The 20,895-nt window shown below is 48.2% G+C and overlaps 1 protein-coding gene across 1 annotated transcript; it reads left to right on the top strand.

Moving 5' to 3' along the window:
* Positions 1 to 3,707: 3,707 nt before the first annotated feature.
* On the top strand, positions 3,708 to 4,762 carry LOC123361856 (olfactory receptor 51E1-like). Its single transcript, XM_045002029.1, has one exon. The coding sequence runs from the start codon at positions 3,731 to 3,733 to the stop codon at positions 4,670 to 4,672; it is 942 nt and encodes a 313-aa protein (XP_044857964.1). The 5' UTR covers positions 3,708 to 3,730; the 3' UTR covers positions 4,673 to 4,762.
* Positions 4,763 to 20,895: the final 16,133 nt, after the last annotated feature.

Raw genomic sequence — 20,895 nt, 5'->3', positions numbered from 1 at the left:
CCACTATGACCCTGGTCTGGGCCCTGGCCAATGGATTTGTCCCTCAGTAGATCCAGGAGAAAGCATGACTCAGCGTCAGCATCTGGAAAAGGATTTGTTCTTGGGTTCCTGTGTAGTGATGTCACAGGAGTTTAATTCCCTGAGTTTTTGGTAATCTCAGCATGCTGAGCCACCAGCTTCTCCCTCCCCAGGATTAGCCACAGAAAGGAAGGATGGTTCAGGGGTTAAAGTGCTGGCCTGGGACTCAGAAGAACTGGCTTCAGTTCCAGGTGCTGCCACAGACTTCTTCTGTCACCTTGGGCAACTCACTTAGTCCCTCGGTGACTCAGCTATGTGTTTCAGAGTAGCAGCCGTGTTAGTCTGTATCCGCAAAAAAAACAGGAGTACTTGTGGCACCTTAAAGACTAACAAATTCTCACGAAAGCTCATGCTACAATAAATTTGTTAGTCTTTAAGGTGCCACAAGTACTCCTGTTTTTTTTTCAGCTATGTGTGTTTCAATACGGCTCAATGTAGAGGTTTATGTCTAGGAAGAAGGGACGCAGGCCATCCTTACTGGATGGGGGACCCAATCCTGGGAAGCAGTGACTCTGAAAAAGACTTGGGGGTCATAATCGGCTAAACATGAGCTTCCAGTGCAGCGTGGCAGACGGAGAAGCTAGTGCAGCCCAGTATGTACAACCAGGGGAATCTCGAGAGGTTATTTTACTGCTGTATTTGGCCCTGGTGTGACCAGACCTGGAATCCCTGTGTCCAGTTCTGGTGTCTACAGTTCTAGAAGGATGTTGATAAATTGGAGACAAGTCAGAGAAGAGCCACGAGAATGAGTAAAGGATTAAAAAACCTGCCTTAGAGTGATAGACTGAAGGAGCTCAATCTATTTAGCTTAATGAAGAGAAGGTTAAGGGTGACTTGACCACGGTCTGTAAGTACCTGCATGAGGAATAAACGTTTAACAATGGGCTCTTCAATCAAGCAGAGAAAGTTATAACAGCATCCAATGGCTGGAAGCTGCATCTAGACACATTCAGAATGGAACTAAGGTGTAATTTTTTCAACAATGAGGGTAATTAACCATTGGAGGAATTTTACCAAGGGCCGTGGGAGATTCTCCATCACTGACAATCATTAAATCAAGGCAGGAGGTTGTTCTAACTCTGCTCTAGGAGTTATTGTGGGGCAGATCTCTGGCCTGTGCTGTGCAGGGAGTCAGACTGGAGGATCACAGTGGTGCCTTCTGGCCTTGGGATCTGCCCACTGCTGTTAGTAGCTCGGCCCTGCCGCACAGGGTGTTTTACTGATAAATATGTTGCAGATTGTGAGGCGCTCAGACGCTGCAATAACTGGAGCCAGAGCTAAGTGTCGTAGAGAGATTTCAGCTCTGTGTGCGCCATAAGGGCGATTTGGGGCACTGGGTGGAGAACCTGAACTCTTCCCAACACCCCTTGGTGATGAGGCCTGTCACTAGCACGGCCCCCTTTGACATGGGAGTTCTGTGCTCCTCCTGCAGCTCGGCAGTAAGATGGGGAATCAGGACGTGTTTTCAGAAAGCAAAGGATCCAGAGAGCAGTGCTTGGCCAAACAGAGCCCTGCTGGGCTGTCCCTCCATCTGATCCTGATCCTGACCTGCTCCATGAGCAATGAGAGCTGCTCTAGCGCTGGCGATAGACCTCACACCTGCATCCAAATTTCTATCATCATCAAGTTTGGGGGTAGCTGGATCTGGGGGAGAGGGTTGTGTGGGTCCCATAGAGAGCTAGCAGCAGGGATTTGGAGCTGGACTTGGGTCACGCCCATGTCGATTAAGAATGTGCATGGCCTTGCTTACCCAGTGTGTGCCTGTCTCATGCCTGAACTAGGGGAGGAGACCCTCTGAGCTGTGCCTCAGGAACCCAGTGACTCTTCAAGCCAGCCACTGTTATGTCCGGCTGTCTGTGACGTAACCCTGCTCCTTAAAACCGGGGGCTCAGTAGCCCAGTGCAGAGGGAAACAGCGTTGTTAGTATCTAGGCCTGTTTGTTAGCCTGGGATAGAATTTTGGGTTTGACTTTTTGATACTCTTATACTAAAATGTGTAAACAAAGAACAAAGACACTGTGACGTTGCTTCTGCCTAGCTAGCCGGATTAGTTAGTGCAATGGGAACAGATAAGTGCAGTTAAAGTGTTACTCCAGAGCACACTTTAAGGTTGCCTTAACCCCTATCTCAAGGCGAAGTCAAGCAACCAGTCGGGAGGGGCAAAGGGGCTTGGGGGTGGGGAGGTATAAAACGCTAGAAGACCAAAGAAATGCCTGTCCCTGACCGCAGCACAACCTCACTCCTTACCCCTCCCATGGGGTATAAAAGGGGTGGGATGAAGACCCCAGACCCAAAATGGAACATGACCCTAAGTAGTAAGGGGTGGGACTGCGGGTGTGCATTGGACCTGTTAAGAAGGAGGAGGTGGGAACAGAGAAATGGGGAATGGGAATAGGAATGGGGAAGGGGACACAGACAAGGCTCTGCGGTGTCAGAGCTGGGAAGGGAGACACGGGGTAAACGCTCTGCGGTGTCAGAGCTGGGAAGGGGGACACGGGGTAAACGCTCTGCGGTGTCAGAGCTGGGATGGAACACTGGGGAACAGACTCTGCCGGCGTGTAGAGCTGTGGACGTGTTTGCTTGGAACTAACCCCAATAAACATCACCTTGTCTGCACGTCGCACTTCTGGGCTTCTGCTTTCTGTCTGCGTGACAAGGACCAGGGAAAAGGGTGAAGGGAAAGCCCTCTAACAAGCATCTCTGTCACTGATGGACTGTGTGACCAGAAATCTCTGCTTGAGATACAGCCAGCAGCACCAACTCCTGGGATTTTATTGAGAGTCTTGCACTATTTCCTGTCTTTCTTAAAGCCCCAGCTTCTGGGATCAAGACAGGGAATCTTGCGTGGGAATCTCAGCTTTCAGTTTTCCTAAGAAAGTTTTTTTAGAAGTGAGTTGCAGAAAAGCTAGAAACCCTGAATCAGGTGCACCCCAAAGGCTGAGAAACCAAAGGCACATGAAAATGAACCCCACATTAGTGTATATTTAAATCTCATTATTTTTAAACCAGTCTCATGATGTTTGGGGCTGTGACTCATACTTGTTGAATGCAGCTGGGCGATACTGCATACCTAGATCAAAAGACACGCTCTCATTCAGCCACAAGGTGCTGGGCTCAACACCAGAATTCAATGTGTGAAATTCCCTGGCCTGTGTTTTGCAGCTCAGTACAGATGATTGCAATGGACCTTTCTGGCCCCTAATATCTATGAACGTGGGTATGCAAAGTCTGATGTGCCCCAGATTACTGGACAATGGAAAACATTTGCCTTGACCCTTCCGGGTCTCAGATTTCCCCTCTGTAATAATGCCAATGATTTTCTTGGCAGTGCACAAGCTGAAAAGGAATGTGTCCTCTATCCCCAAACGAACTCTTGCAAGCTATAAACCTGTTACATGATGTTCCCATATGAGTGCTGACAGCTGTCAGGACTGGTGCTCTGTACTGGGAAATATTTGCAGACTGTGCAGCCCCTGGAGACACTGAGGGACTGATTCTGATCACACTCAAACCAGTGTAAATCCACTAACATTACTAGAGTGAGGCCAGCAGCAGTGAGATCAGAATGGGACTTGCTGTGATACTGATAACGATAATGGTTTTGATTCCAGGCTTCTGTAAAGGCAGCTGGACAATAGCAACACGCCCCACCCATGTCAGCTTCCAACAACAGCAGCTCCAGCGCTTCCACCTTCACCTTGATTGGAATCCCAGGGCTGGAGGCAGCTCATTTCTGGCTGGCTTTCCTGCTGTGCTCATTGTACCTCTTTGTCGTGCTCGGGAATGGCACCATTATTTATATCATCAAAGCCGAGCAAAGCCTCCACGAGCCCATGTACCTTTTCCTCTGCATGCTTGCAGCCATCGACATACTGCTCTCCACATCCACCATGCCCAGAATGATGGACCTCCTTTGGTTCAACTCCACCACCATTGGGTTCGATGCCTGCCTGCTCCAGATGTTCTGCATCCACTCTCTGTCGGGCATGGAGTCCTCCATCTTGCTGGCCATGGCTTTTGATCGCTACGTGGCCATATGCTGTCCCCTGCGGCACACAGCCATCCTCACCAGCCCCAGAATAGCCAAGATAGGGCTGGCAGCGGGAATCAGAGGAGCTACCGTGATGGCCCCCTTTCCTATTTTTATTAAAAGGCTGCCCTTCTGCGGGTCCAGAGTCCTCTCCCATTCCTACTGCTTGCACCAGGACGTGATGAAGCTGGCCTGTGCCGATATAAAGGTCAATATCATCTACGGTTTGATTGTTATTATCTCTGTCGTTGGGCTGGACGCCCTGCTGATCTGCCTGTCGTACGTCTTCATTCTCAGGGCCGCTTTGAGTCTGAGCCAAGAGGCCCGGCTCAAGGCACTGGGCACCTGCATCTCCCACGTCTGTGCCGTCTTCCTGTTCTACGTGCCGTACATTGGCCTGGCCATTGTGCACAGGTTTGGGAAGATACACGGGTCCAACATCCATGTCGTAATGGCCAGCGTCTACTTGCTGGTGCCCCCAGTACTCAACCCAATAGTGTATGGGGTGAAAACCAAGCAAATCCGTCAAAGGATTGTGAGGCTGTTGCATAGAACTACACAGTGATGGGACCTTTCCTCTAGCCAGCCGCATAGTCATTCAAAACAGAAGCAATAATTAATAGCCCACATGGCCAATCCAGAACATCACTCAACAAGCAGGACAATTCCCCACGCACCCTTGTACCCAAAGCAAACCTGACATAGGTCACAGTGGCACATAGCCAGCCCCTGGAGTTTCCCTTTCGTCCAACAGCCACAGCTAGAGCGGGACCAACAAGGAAACAAGAGAGGAGTCTGGATAAGCCAGCCCTCTTCCCTGTCCTCCTCATCAGATCCTGCGGGAGCCACCCAAACGCAGTAGATCCAAGCAGCCTCGCTCCCCACCAGAAACCTGAGGAACTTCAGGGTGGCTTAAGAGAGCTACCAGTCCCTGGAACTGGCATTGAAATAAACAGATTTCTGTCTAGCACTGAACACAGCGTATGGGCTCTTAACTTCAGTTCCATGGATGACACTGATACGCCACGTCAGAGTGGAATACATGACACCAAGTCTCTTAATAGCTGAGAATAAATAATAGCTGCCAAAAAGGGAATAAATGAAGAATGATCTTACATCTGGTACTTCTGGGGGAATTCTGTGCCAAAAATTTAAAATTCTACACCAAAATATTAAAAATTCTCCACACAATATTTGAAAATTCTGCACATTTCTGCATATTTTATTTGTCAAAATAGCACCATATAATCATACCAGTTAGGATTATTTTGGTAATTTATTTCAAAATGCCTGTCAGCAAGTATGTCTTTAACAATACAAACCAAAAAAAAAAAGATTCTGGTAAAAAAAAATTTAAAATAGATTCCCTATGAGGCATGTTAATACAGAACATTGTGTAATTCATTTAAAGTACAAGAGAGACCTGCATGGCCCCACCGTATGCCAACATTTTTATGGCTGACTTAGACCAACACTTCCTCAGCTAACATACATATAGAGATATACCTATCTCATAGAACTGGAAGGGACCTTGAGTCCAGTCTCCTGCTTTCACTAACAGAACCAAGTACTGATTTTGCCCCAGATCCCTAAATGGCCTTCTCGGGGACTGAACTCACAACTCTGGGTTTAGAAGGCCAGTGCTCAAACCACTGAGCTATCCTTCCCTTTGGTGCCCTCACATCCCTCCTCTACTTGCACTACATTGATGACATCTTCATCATATGACCCTTGAAGAATTCCACCTGGATTTCAACAATTTCCACCCCACCATCAACTTCAGCCTGGACCAGTCTACATAAGAGGTCCACTTCCTGGACACTACAGTGCAAATAAGTGATGGTCACATAAACACCACCCTGTACTGGAAACCTACTGACCGCTATACTTACCTACATGCCTCCAGCTTTCATCCAGACCACATCACACGATCCATTGTCTACAGCCAAGCTCTAAGATATAACTGCATTTGCTCCAAACCCTCAGACAGAGACAAACACCTACAAGATCTTTATCAAGCATTCTTAAAACTACAATACCCACCTAGGGAAGTGATGAAACAGATTGACAGAGTGAGACGGGTACCCAGAAGTCACCTACTACAGGACAAGCCCAACAAGGAAAATAATAGAATTCCACTGGCCATCACTTACAGCCCCCAGCTAAAACCTCTCCAGCACATCATCAGCGATCTACAACCAATCCCGGAAAATGATCCCTCACTCTCACAGACCTTGGGAGGCAGGCCAGTCCTCGCTTACAGACCACCCCCCACCCCAACCTGAAGCAAATCCTCACTAGCAACTACACACCACACCACAGAAACACTAACCCAGGAACCAATCCCTGTGACAAACCTCGTTGTCTACTCTATCCCCATATCTACTCTAGCGACACCATCAGAGGACTCAATCACATCAGCCACACCATCAGGGGCTCATTCACCTGCGTATCTACTAATGTGATATACGCCATCATGTGCCAGCAATGCCCCTCTGCCATGTACATTGGCCAAACCGGACAGTCTCTACGCAAAAGAATAAATGGACACAAATCTGACATCAGGAATGGTAACATAAAAAAGCCAGTAGGAGAAAACTTCAATCTCCCTGGACATTCAATAACAGATTTAAAAGTAGCCATACTTCAACAAAAAAACCTTCAAAAACAGACTTCAAAGAGAAACTGCAGAACTACAATTCATTTTAAAACTTAACACCATTAATTTGGGCTTGAGTAGGGACTGGGAGTGGCTGGCTCACTACAAAAGCAATTTCCCCTCTCTTGGTATTGACACCCCCTCATCAATTATTGGGAGTGGGCCACATCCACCCTGACTGAATTGGCCTTGACAACACTGGTTCTCCACTTGTGAGGTAACTCTCTTCTCTTCGTGTGCCTGTATTTATGCCTGTATCTATAATTTTCACTCCATCTTTCACTCCAATTTTCACTCTGACGAAGTGGGTTTTTTACCCACAGACGTTTTTGCCCAAATAAATCTGTTAGTCTTTAAGTGCCCTCAGACTCCTCGTTGTTTTTGTGGATACACACTAATACGGCTACCCCTCTAATACAGAACTGTATTTCCTGCACCTGTCAGAAGCAGTGCAAAGGCTTGGGGGAGTCGGGGATAATGGAGGAGCTGAGGGAGCGGGAAGGAGCCTGCAGTGAACCTGGAGGGGTGTTGGGTGTGGGTGGGAAAAGTATGGAACAGGTTTTGGGGGGGGAGGGACTGGAATGTTAGGGAGTTAGGGAGCCTCCCCCATGCAGACCCTGGATAACCCCCAAGCCTCTCCCATTCAGTCAGGCATGTCTGCCCCTGTCCCTGCACTCCTCATCCCCATCGGTGTCTGCAGCCCCCCACTCCCATCCCCAGGTTCAACTCTGTCACCCACTAGCTCCTGAGTCCATGTTCCAATCTGTCCCCCACCCCACTAGCCATTCTGAACCCCCCAGAAGCCCTGTGTGCCCCACTCTGTCCTAGCCTGGTTCTGCAGGCAGGGTGCTGTGGTGAACTCTGGCCCTGGGGGAATTCTGCAGCACTGGGTATGGAATTTTGTATTTTCCCACAAAAAAATCACTTTGCCTGTGAAGTGCTGCAGTTCCGCCTTTTTCCCACCAGAGGCCGCTGTGGCGCTAGAACATGAACGCAGCTGGCTCTTCTGGCGCCACCGGCGGCCTCTGCTGGGCAAAAGGCGGAACTGCAGCACTTCTTGGGCAAAATGATTTTTATGTGGGAAAATACAAAATTATGGGAGACAGATGAATTCTGCAGACGCGGAGAATTCACCCAGGAGTAATCTGATTGCAAGACTCTTATCATGTCTGTTACCATTAAATACTATGTGTGGGAATAGGACATATATTCTCAAGCACCTTATGGCCATGTTCAGTTTTTTCCCAAATACATGCAAATTAAGGACACATGTACGTTACTCATTAGCATATTTACGCCCTCCTGTTTGCTCCTGGAATTACTTTCCAGGGGGCATGTTTGTACATCCTAGTTGTTCCATCTGCCCCAGGTTCACATTTTGGTGGAGAAACTTGACGCTGTACTTTTTTCAAGCCATTCTATAGAATAGAGGTGAAAATGGTCTGATGCCCCTAAAACACAGAGCCCGAGCTTGTGTAAACTGGCGTAACTCCACTGACACTGAGGAACTGGCCCAGACACTCTTATTCCCCGGCATCCGAAAGGGCCATGTTTACAGGAGAAATTACATTGACATTTTCACACTCATGTCAATTTTTTAAATCTCATTTCTTTACTCAGAATGTACCGTGTTTGTCTCCGACACCTGTGTCAGAAAGAATGGGCTATAACAGGTGTCCCAGAGCCACAGGATTAGTGCTGCAGCCCCCCAACTTTGGAGCAGTCTCTAGGAGGAACCGCGTCGGTGTGCCGGACCCCCGCAGGGCCTTGCTCTTCCTCCAGAGTGAGCCACACGGCTTCACCATCCCCTTGAACTGAACCTCTGGGGTTTCAGCTCTCCTGCTTCACCCATGAGCTCTGTTCAGTGAGTTCGACTGAGGCAGACCCCTGATGGAGGCTCGTCCACTCTTCAGGGATTCATGCTCCTCGCCCAGCGTTTGCAGCGGCATTCACAAACCAGTAGGGTTTGTTCATTGACCGGAACATGACATAGGTAGTCTTATGGCACCAGAGAGAACCCAGGGCAGATTGGCAGTGTCCCTGGAGGTTTTTCGCCTTCCTCCGAAGCATGGGGCAGGGGTCGCTTGCTAAAAGAGTGGGTAGATCGGCTAATGTGGCCTGCGTCTTGCAGGAGGTCAGACTGGATGATCATAGTGGTCCCTTCTGATCTTGAATTCTATGATTCTATGATTCTATGATTGAACTGAAGGTTAAAGCACAGCTCATTTTGGTTAGCTCAGAGCCCAGCCAACCTGTAGTAACCCTTTGGTTCAAGCTCTGTTGGTCTCCCAGTCTGACTGCCCTTGTCAGAGTCCAGGTGAGATCCTCAGCCTCTTCCAGCAGCCAGCTCTTATTCCCCCCACCTCAGACCTCTCCAGTCCTTTGATCACAGGTGGGTTCAGCGGGGAAGTCCATCTCCCTCTGAGGCATTCGGTGCTTGGTGCCAATGGCTTGGTGACTCGCTGTTGTCTTCTCAAATGCTCCATTGATATGGAGACTAAGGCCCAGACAGCTAGGAGACTCCTATACCTATGTCCCTAAGTTCCGGTCTACACTACAGACCTATCTCTGTATAACTATGTCACTCAAGGATATGAAAAATCCACGGCCTTAAGCGACTCAGTTACACCGACCTAACCCCCCCGCCATATAGACAGCGCTATGTTGGAGGAAGAGCTTTGCCCACTGGCATAGCTACCGCCTCTCGGGGAGATGGATTAACTACACCGATGGGAGAGCTCTCTCCCCTCGGCTTAAGAGCATCTTCATTAAAGTGCTCTGGTGGGGCACCTGCATCGGTGCAGCTCCGCCGATGCCTCATTTTAAGTGTAGACCTGCCCTTAGCCTGCCCTGGGCATAAACAGTCCTTTCCCACCCCCACTGGGTAACCATGCAGCACACGGGGGAAACTGAGACACACACAGGACTCAGACATATTACGAAATACTCCAACTTCATCACAACGGGGGGGATCAGTTGTCCTCCTTGTCCACTGAAGGCAGGACAAGAAGCAATGAGCTTAATCTGCAGCAAGGGAGAGATTTAGGTTAGACAGTAGAAAAATGTTAAGGCCTGATCTACACTGTGGGGGGGGGTTGATGTAAGATACGCAACTTCAGCTATGGGAATAGCGTAGCTGAAGTCGACGTATCTTATTTCGACTTACCTCCCATCCTCACGGCGTGGGATCGACGGACGCGGCTCCCCCTGTCGACTCCGCTACCGCCGCTTGCCCTGGTACAGTTCTGGAGTTGACGGAAGCGCGTTCGGGGATCGATATATTGCACCTAGACGAGACGCGATATATCGATCCCCAATAAATCAATCGCTATTTGCCGAGCCGGCAGGTAGTCTGGACATACTATAACTCTCAGAAGGGTCAAGCTCTGGAACAGGCTCCCGAGGGAGGTTGTGGAATCCCCGTCACTGGAGGGTTTTAAGACCAGGCAGGACAATCACCTGTTAGGGCTGGTCTAAGTCCTGCCTCAGTCTACAAGGGGACTGAACTAGATGACGTCTCGAGGACACTTACAACCCTGCATTTCTGTGATCTCCCACCTGCAACCAACCAACCCCAGCTGGGTAAGGAAGCCTCACTGGATCAATATGCTTCATCCGAGAGGTTGGGGCTTGGGCAGATGGTAGGTGGGAGCAACTTCCAGAGTGGGGAAGCCAGGCTGTCCATTCTGGGGGTCAGCTTGGGAGGCAAAAGCAGAACCTTCCCACGAGCTGCTGATTGCTGGGTGGGTGGGACCTGGGGCACAGATAGGCTCCAAGCCATTTAGGACTAATTCCAGCCTCCTGTACATGCCTGTGGTGCCTTTCTGCTGCTCTGACTCTTTAAAAATAGGATGAAAGCTACTAAACAGAGAGGCCACTAAGCACAGGCAACCCTGAGGTTTATAGGAGACATTTATGACAGTGATTCTCAAACTTTTGTACTGTGACCCTTTCACATAGCAAGCCTCTGTTTTTTTATAAATTAAAAACACTTTTTTATATATTTAACACTGGAGGCAAAGCGGGGTTTGGTGGGGAGGCTGACACCTCACGACTACCCATGTTATAACCTCGCAACCCCCTGAGGGGTCCTGACCTCCAGTTTGAGAACCCCTGGTTTATGATAACAGCAAGTATCAGAGGGGAGCCCTGTTAGTCTGTATCCACACAAAAAAACGAGGAGTCCGGTGACACCTTAAAGACTAACAGATTTATTTGGGCCTAAGCTTCTGTGGATAAAACCCCCGCTTCTTCAGATGCATGGAGTGAAAATTACAGCTACAGGCCTAAATATATATTAGCACATGAAGAGAAGGGAGAAGCTTATGCCCAAATAAATCTGTTAGTCTTTAAGGTGCCACCAGACTCCTCGTTGTTTTTATGACGGGGACAGTTTCCTGCAGGAACTCTCATGTGCGATAGTACAGGGGGAGTGTTTTCCCCCTCTCCTGTACAAAGTGCACGTGAAGCTGCTGAGCGGGTTAGCGGGGGCGGGGGACAGGAGCTGGAGTGTTCGATATACTGAGGACACCCACTTCTCCAGCTCCATCCCCCCCGACCCAGCTGGTGCGCTGGACAGGAGGAGCCAGCGTCTGTGCGAAACTCGGAGCTGGCGGAGGCTCAGTCCGGGGGAAGCAGCCTGACGGACTGGAAGACAGGACGCGTCTGGTGGCTGAGGGAGTGCAGCCAGTCCAACTGGAGGCAGTAGGTGCGACTTTTAGATGCTGGGCTCCTGCTGCTGCGCGCCCAGGAAGTGGCTGCGGCCAGGGGAGGTTATGTCCATCTGTGCCTAGTGGGTGAGAAACATGTGACCTTTCCTTTCGGATGTGGGACCTTGCTACCTCTGTCAGCAGTGGCGGAAGCTCTGTAAAAGCGGATGGGCCACCGGCATCTGAACCGTGGCCCCGGCCCGGCACACTGCCTCTTCCCCCGAGGCCCCGCCCCTGCCCCGCCCCTTCTTCCCAAGGCCCCACCCTCATACTGCCCTTCCCCGAGGCCCCGCCCACACATCACTCCTTCCCCCAAGGCCCTGCCCTCCTACCACCCTTCCCCCAAGGCCCTGCTCCTGCACCTCCCCCACTCTCCTGAGGCCCCGCCCCTGCCCCGCCCCTTCTCCCCAATGCCCAGCCCTCCTGCCACCTCTTCTTCCCTAGCCGCCGCCCACTCACCTCCCTTCCCCAAGGCCCTGCTCCTGCACCTCTGAGACGTTATCTGATAAAAACATGACCATGTTGAGCATTGTTTTTCCCCACTGTTATATTATTGCAACAAATCATATACAAAGTGTGTCAAGTCCGGTGTTTATGGAAAAGGTCTGGTTTGCTGAATATGATTATGCTATCTGTATCGTTTTTTACCTGAAGTTATGAGTATTGGCGCTATACCTGTATTTCTAATGTGTGTGTTTCTGGGTAGCACCCACAAGGTATTTAGCCCGCACATATCGCAGGGTCTAGTCAAGCAAGGAACATTTAACTCACAGTGGACCATGGGAAATGCCTGTCGACACTTCCTGTGATGGGGTCTGCTATGACTAAGCAAAGCATGCATGGACATGTCACTTGCCCATTTGACCCCAAACACCATCCTGTTTCCTGTAATTTTCCAGAATGAGAACAATAGCTTTTCCTTCAACTGGCAGAAGCTATAAAAGGCCCTGGAAACATCTCTCCATTTTGCCTCTTTCCTGCTCAGACCTCTGGACTATGATGAACTTGTACTAATGGGAGCATCTAACAAATGGACTGAGGTTCTTCCACTGACTTGAAAGCAACCAGAGACTTAACAAGCCAGCAGTTTATTCCATCACTGCTACAAGCCTGAACCAAGAACTTTGCAATTATTGTATGTATTTGATTGCTTTAGCCAATTTTAACTCTCACCTTTCTTTCTTTTTTTTTTTATAAATAAACCTTTAGATTTTAGATACTAAAGGATTGGCATCAGTGTAATTATTTGATAAGATCTGATTTGTATATTGACCTGGGAATGTGGCTGGTTGTTTGGGATCAGAGGAACCCTTTCATTTGATGGAACTGGCTTTAAATAACCACTCATCAGTATCTCTAGTGTCTGGGTGTTGACTCCAGAACTGGCATGACTAAGGAGGCTGCATTTTCTGACTTCTTGTTAGCCAGTGTGGTGAAACAGAAGTTTAGTTTTGTTGTTGGTTTGGTATATCTTATGGGAAAATAATCACCAGTTTTGGGGTCTGTCTGCCCTATTTCTCAGCAGTTTGTCCTGAATTTGGTGTTCACAGCTGTGACCCACGGAGGCACTGTGACAATCACTTCTTCCCTTAAGGCCCCGCCCCCTCCTCCCCGTCACTCGCCCTTACGGCCAGTAAAAAGTGGGAGGGCAAAGCCCCTTCCCCCCGTTCCAGAACCCCTGACCTCTGTCAGATGGGTTTAGATAAATGCAATGCCCATGGCTGGAGTCTGCTCTTTTACACCGTTCTGGGACCTTTACCCACACTATGACACCCACCCACCTAGTAAGCAGAGCATCACTCAGAGAACGCGCCACACCAGTGCTCCAGAATCGGCCCTGACGGCCAACAAATCTCTGAGTGGAGTTCACGGTGCTGCTTGTTACCTGTAAAACTCCAGCTGGTTGGGTATTTGGTTATCTGCGGTTACGTCTACACTGCCCACAGCAGCACGTCTCCGCGCCCGGGGCGACCGACTCAGACTCATGGTGCTCATGCTCGGGCTAGAGCTTGGACTCTAAGGCCCACCACTGTCCCTAGGCTTCAGTGCCTGAGCCACAATGTCCACACCGCTATATTTAGCACTATATTGTGAACCGCGCGAGCCTGAGTCTGTTGACCTGGGCTCGGAGACTTGCTGCCATGGGGCTATTGCTCAGTGTGTAGACGTACACTGAGAGGTGGCCTCTTTCCCTGGGAGATGCTGCCACAGTCACTGGCACTAAGATACCCTAGTGATGCAAGAACCTAGAAGGCAGATCATTGGAGATGCTTGAATTGGACTATCCTATAAGCTGGAGGTGGTCACTTTGGTACACACGTCCCTCCTTGATTCACCTCGGCCTGCATTTGTTAACCTGCCGAGCATGCAGCAAAGCCCGTCCTTTAGCCTGAGCGATAGGAGATATATGGGCAGATGAAGCAAATGTGACCTGATGGTCACTGCCCCTATGGCTCTTAATGGGCCAGCTGGGGGAGTGGTGGAATACAGGCAGCTCAGCCCATGAAGGGTGGTTTTGCCTACGGAAATGTTCCCCGTTTTATCTCATGGGGGGCCTGCAATCCTAAGAGGAGAGCTACAAAACAGAAATAAACACACAAACTGAATACATACGGTGACCGCAGGGCGAATGCAGGGGGATATCATGGGAAGGCTGCGGTGAGCACACTGTGGGTAGGTGACCTGGAGGAAAAAGAGGCCATTTCTGCAGGGGATCATCCAGGTCGGCACTGACCTCTTTGTTTCAGGTGATTTGCTCTGCCAGCCAGTAAAAATCAGAAAAACAGTAGAAGCAGGAAACCCAGACCTCACTGAATTGACAGTCACATATGAATTCTCAGGCATATTCAGGGATACAGGATTTTGCCTGGATGTGGCGAAATACAAAGCTCAGGTTACATGCGTTGACTGAGGCCAGTGATTTCCTTAGGGTTCTGTCTGAAGAACATGCTATGGAATTCAGAAATCCAGAGAAGAGGGGATGTGGGGAATGCACTAAATTAGCCGGGAGCCTCTCAGAAGAGTGTCTCCAATCCACTCGAGGGCCCTCAGAACAATTCAGAGCAGTGTTTTGCTGTTCTGATGTTACCGAGTTCCATAAAAAACCCTCGTTGGGTCTGAAATCCCTTCTTTTGTTTTCAAAAGAGAAGACGCCATCTTGTACGTAATTCAACCGTGTACCACCAGACACTGCCCTCTAGAGTTAAGCTGGTGTCAGTGTTTAGTGTCCACAAGGGAGGTTTTTTTAAGCTGTTGAGTGCCAAGTGATTTTATCCCAGGTCAATATAGTTTAGAGCATAGAGAAGCAAAGACTGGGCGGACAACTCCTCCTAACTGTTTCGGTACCAATTCAAGGAGGTGACTCCCCCACTATTTTGAGTCACACGTGGTTCTTCTTGTACAAACACTTTTCTCATATTTGCCATCTGACCAACTGGTTTGTACATTTATTACCTACAGTTTCTAATAACCACATTTGCAATTAGAGCAGAAATCCCCAAACTGTGGGGAGTGCTTCCCTGGGGGGCAGGGAGGAACGTCCAGGGGGCCATGGCAGGGCCCAAACCAGCCCCCACGAGAGGTGCGGAGGGAGCGCCACCCACCCTATTCCCACTCTCAGCTCTGTTCCGGTCCCGCCCCCCCAGCCTCGTCCCCAGCTCCCGGCCTTGCGCCTGGCCCCATCCCTAGCTTCGGCAGGGTCCGCGCCTGATGGAAGCCCAGCTGCCGGCCCCCACTGAGGCCTGGTGGCTGTTCTGCTTCTGGCCCTGTGCCAGACCCCAGCCTTGGCTCCATTCCCGGTCAGGGGGTGAGGCCAGGAGCACAGCTGCACTCCCACGCCCAGCCTCGACCCCTGGCCACAGCCCCACTCCCAGCCCCAAACCCACCCCCAGCTGTGGCCCCTGCCTAAGCCCCCATACACCCCTACTCATGTTGTCCCCCCACTCCCGAGCCACAGCCCCTCTCCCTGCCCAGCTCCAGGGGGTTGTGGGGCTTGGACAGAGATAAGGGGGCAGGGCCGGCACTTCCATTAGGCGACCCTAGGCAGTCGCCTAGGGTGCCAGGATTTGGGGGGCGGCATTTTGTGCGCTCCCCACGGGGCACACGGGAGCTTCCGGTTCCGCTCCCGTCGCGCTGCCGAAGAAGGACCTGCTGCCGACATGTCGCGGAAAACAGCAGCAGGCAATTGAGCAGCTCAGTGACTGCCGCTGTCGCCTGTGGCATTTCGGCAGAGGGTCCTTCTTCGGTGGCACGATGGGAGTGGAACTGGAAGCTCCTGCATGCCCCGTGGGGAGTGCACAAAATGCCGCCCCCTGAATTCTGCCTAGGGCGCCAGAAACCCTGGCGCCACTCCTGTAAGGGGGAGCACAACCCTCAAAAATTTGGGGAACGTTGAATTAGAAACTTCTTTCAAATACTCTATGTCAGGCAGAAATCACCTGAACTCACATTTATAACTGTCTTTCAAACATAATATAAAGAAAACTAGTACATGTGTTTAGAAGCAAAGCAGAAGCTGTAAAACTACGTTCCGGGATCTATGTAAACAGACGGGGAGATCATAGATGTTTTATAGCGAGATGGGGTGTCATCTTAGCCACACGCATTAGATTGTCATTCAGTCACTGCTTAAATTCAGAGGTTTCCTAAAGAGTTTATTGAACTAGCTTAAATCTTCATTTCATAAAGCAAGTAAAAGTGCTCACATGGGGTATAGCCCTGGAGAGGAGAGACTAGACAGTAGCATTTATATGAATCCTAGGCAGAGAGCCTGGAAGCAACTGAACTTAGATTTCAAACGCTCTGATGCACAGAGATACTAGAAGGGTTCAGTTAGGTGGCTTGTTTAAATATTTTCTGAGTCTTCTCTCTCCCGCTTCCTCTGGAAGACTTATGATTTTTTCTTGTTGGTTTTTCCCTCTAGTATAAAATACAAATTATTTGACGACACCACATTTTACTCGTTATTTCTGGAAAAAGAACACAGATCAGATCTCATATAGCCCTATATATCCACCCCCTCCAAAAAAAAGCTCAAGTCACAGCCCCCACCAAACTAACCTCTATAGTGACCCAAGTGTCTCAACTCCCACCTGGGGAGTAAAGTCAGCAGGGTGTCATTAGGAGGTTTAAATACTCTCACTCAGTTGATCCTGGCGGACTGGAGAGTCTGCAGTTTGTGTGTGACTTCAGCATGTGCTGAGAGGGAAGAAGACAGCCAGGGTTCAGGTGAGCTGGATCTTAGATCTTTCTAAATAGGAGATTTTTAAAGCAAATGGAAAGCTTTCGGCCAAATCTGCTTTCAGTCACACTGGTGTAATACTGGAATGATTCTGGATTTCTGCCTGTGTAAGTGAGACCAGAGTGAGGTTGATCACTTAGAAGACAACTATTTAATTCCATCAAAAAACAAAAAAAAACTATGTGAGTATTCAAAAAATCAGGTTTCAGAGTAGCAGCCGTGTTAGTCTGTATCCGCAAAAAGAACAGGAGTACTTGTGGCACCTTAGAGACTAACAAATTTATTTCAGCATGAGCTTTCGTGAGCTACAGCTCACTTCTTCGGATGCATAGAATGGAACACACAGACAGGAGATATTTATACATACAGAGAACATGAAAAGGTGGAAGTACGCATACCAACTGGAAGAGTCTAATCAATTGAGATGAGCTATCATCAGCAGGAGAAAAAAAAACTTTTGAAGTGATAATTAAGATGACCCATAGAAGGTGTGAGGAGAACTTAACATAGGGAAATAGATTCAATTAGTGTAATGACCCAACCATTCCCAGTCTCTGTTTAAGCCTGAGTTAATTGTATCTAATTTGCGTATTAATTCGAGTTCAGCAGTCTCTCTTTGGAGTCTGTTTTTGAAGTTTTTTTGTTGCAAAATTGCCACCTTCAAGTCTGTCACTGAGTGGTTAGAGAGGTTGAAGTGTTCTCTCACTGGTTTTTGAATGTTATGATTCCTGATGTCAGATTTGTGTCCATTTATTCTTTTGCGTAGAGACTGTCCGGTTTGGCCAATGTACATGGCAGAGGGGCATTGCTGGCACATGATGGCATATATCACATTGGTAGATGTGCAGGTGAATGAGCCCCTGATGGCGTGGCTGATGTGATTAGGTCCTATGATGGTGTCACTTGAATAGATATGTGGACAGAGCTGGCATCGGGCTTTGTTGCAAGGATAGGTTCCTGGGTTAGTGTTTATGTTGTATGGTGTGTGGTTGCTGGTGAGTATTTGCTTCAGGTTGGGAGGCTGTCTATAAGCGAGGACTGGCCTGTCTCCCAAGATCTGTGAGAGTGAGGGATCATCTTTAAGGATAGGTTGTAGATCTTTGATGATGCGCTGGAGAGGTTTTAGTTGGGGGCTATAGTTCTGTTATTTTCTTTGTTGGGCCTGTCCTGTAGTAGGTGGCTTCTGGGTACTCTTCTGGCTCTGTCAATCTGTTTTTTCACTTTTGCAGGTGGGTATTGTAGTTTTAAGAATGCTTGATGGAGATCTTGTAGGTGTTTATCTCTGTCTGAGGGATTGGAGCAAATATGGTTGTATCTTAGAGCTTAGCTGTAGACAATGGATCATGTGGTGTGTCCTGGATGGAAGCTGGAGGCATGTAGGTAAGTATAGCGGTCAGTGGGTTTCCAGTATAGGGTGATGTTTATGTGACCATCGCTTATTAGCACAGTAGTGTCTAGGAAATGGACCGCTTGTGTGGATTGGTCTAGGCTGAGGTTGATGGTGGGATGAAAATTGTTAAAATCACGGTGGAATTCCTCGAGGGCTTCTTTTCCATGAGTCCAGATGATGAAGATGTCATCGATGTAGCGCAAGTAGAGCAGGGGCGTTAGGGAACGAGAGCTAAGGAAGCATCGTTCTAAGTCAGCCATAAAGATGTTGGCATACTGTGGGGCCATGCGGGTACCTATAGCAGTGCCGCTGACTTGAAGGTATATATTGTCTCCAAATATGAAATAGTTGTGGGTGAGGACAAAGTCACAAAGTTCAGCCACCAGGTTAGCCGTGATATTATCGGGGATACTATTCCTGATGGCTTGTAGTCCATCTTTGTGTAGAATCTTGGTGTAGAGGGCTTCCACATCCATAGTGGCCAGGATGGTGTTTTCTGGAAGATCACCGATGGATTGTAGTTTCCTAAGGAAGTCAGTGGTGTCTCAAAGATAGCTGGGAGTGCTGGTAGACTGTATAAGCAAGTAAATATCAAGCGGAAATAGAGAGGTGTATGGCCTGGAGAGACCATCACTGGGCACTGTTTCTGTGTCCTGTGTGCACACTTCAAAGAGGTTGTTGACATATTGAAAAGGGTTCAGAAAGAGCTACAAGAATGATTTCAGAGCTGGAGAACGTGGCTTATAGACAGAGACTGAAGAAGCTCAGTCTCTTTAGTTTATCCAAGAGAAGGTTAAGAGGTGACTTGATCAGTCTCTAAGACCATAGATGGGAAGAGATTTCTTACTGTACAAGGTTCTTTAATCTAGCAGACAAAGGCAGAATGAGATCCAATGTCTAGGAACTGAGACTAGACAAATTTAGGCTAGAAACAAGGTGCACATTCGTAGAGCAAAGCGAACTAACGTTGGGAACAACTTAGCTAGGGATAAAAACAAGGAGTCTGGTGGCACTTTAAAGACTAACAGATTTATTCAGGCATAATCTTTTGTGGGTAAAAAACGCACTGCTTCAGATGCATGGAGTGATATGGGGTTTTTACCGACAAAAGCTTATGCCTGAATAAAGTAGTTAGTTTTTAAGGTGCCACCGGACTCCTCGTTGTTTTTGTGGATACAGACTAACACGGCTACCCCATGATACTTAGCTAGGGATGTGGTTGGTCGCCATCACTTGAAGTCTTTAAATCAAGACTTGAAGCCTTTCTCATTGATACATTTTAGCTCCAAGAGACATTATGGGCTAGATGCAGAACTCACGTGGAGAAACTCAGTGGTCTTTGTTATTCAGGTGAGAGTAGATGATCATAATGGTACCTTCTTGCCTTAAAATCTATGTATCCATAATTATTTCATCACAATATCTTCTCAGTTAAAAAATAATGAATAATTTTTTTCTACAACCTTCGATAAATATGGGCTGTAGCATCTTGTAATACTTTTTCCCTTTCTCAAAATAGTGTCTGCATCTCTGTTGATTTGGACTTTTTATATCATAAAATTTCTTCTCTCCAAAGTCTGTTTTGAATACATGTGACTTTTCTTAAGAGCCTTTGGTGAGGGAACTTGTTAAAGGCTATCTAAAAGTCCAAAAACACTATATCCACTGGATTACCATTGTCCACAAATTTGTTGACCTCCTCAAAGAATTCTACTAGATTGGTAAGGGATGATTTCCCTTTACAAAAACCAGATTGACTCTCCCACATGAAATCGTGGTCATCTATATGTCTGGTAATTCTGTTCTTTACTATCATTTCAACCAATTCACCTGGTTCTGAAGTTAGGCTCACTGGGCTGTAATTGCCAGGATCACCTCTGGAGCTTTCTCTAAAAATCAGAATCTCATTAGCTATCCTCTAGTCATCTGGTACAGAGCCTGATTTAAGTGATTGGTAACATACCACAGTTAGAAGCTCCTAAAGAATTCCTGGGTGAATCCCATCTGGTCCTGGTGACTTATTAATGTTTAATTTATCAGTTTGTTCCAAAACCATATCTGTTGATACCTGGGATAGTTCCTCAGATTTGTCACCTAAAAACAACAGCTCGGTTATCCCAGAAGCCAGTGGGGAGTTCTCCCCCTGACTTCAGTGGGAGCAGGATCAGACGCATAGGCTCTTTGGGAATGTTTACGCAGTGCGCAGCAGTTAGTCTCACAGCTCGGGTCGACAGACGCAGGCTTGTGCTTCTTGGGGTACCGCGCTAAGAATAGCTGTGTAGATGTTGAGGTTCGGGCTCTGAAGCAGGCGGGCTGGAATCCCAACTCGAGCTACAGCAACTACACAGCTTGTTTTAGGGAGGTACCCCGAGTCTGTCGATCCGAGCTCTGAGACTTGCTGCCGTGGGCTGACACTTCCTGTGTAGATGTACCCTGGGTCATTGCTGAGATCAAAATAGCCCTACTCATGCATATTCCCCAATGTACTACGTACATCCAGGATGAATATCCAGAATGTGTTACTGAACATACCAGGTACATCTTGGTACATGAGGCTTAATATGCCAGGTATTTCTAGTCTGAAAGCATATGCCATGCTGCCAGATATTCTAGGTACTTCACGGCAGAATGCACACTAAACAATGTGCATCTCCTAGTAGCAAGGTACACCAGGTAGGATACTTGTAACCAAATGTGGTTCATTACTCAAGACTTGTAATGACATTCTAAAAACTTTAATGATTTCACAAGGAAAAGATAAGGGTTTGTATGATTAGTGTTATTGCAACAT

Source organism: Mauremys mutica, chromosome 1, assembly GCF_020497125.1.
Source record: "Mauremys mutica isolate MM-2020 ecotype Southern chromosome 1, ASM2049712v1, whole genome shotgun sequence".
NCBI classification, from domain to species: Eukaryota; Metazoa; Chordata; order Testudines; family Geoemydidae; genus Mauremys; species Mauremys mutica.
Note: the sequence above shows the minus strand (reverse complement) of the source record. Positions and strands in the feature narration are given on the sequence as shown.

What these genes read in the sequence shown, in the direction of transcription:
- LOC123361856 (XM_045002029.1), top strand. Translation starts at nt 3,731, where the DNA reads ATGTCAGCTTCCAACAACAGCAGCTCCAGCGCTTCCACCTTCACCTTG.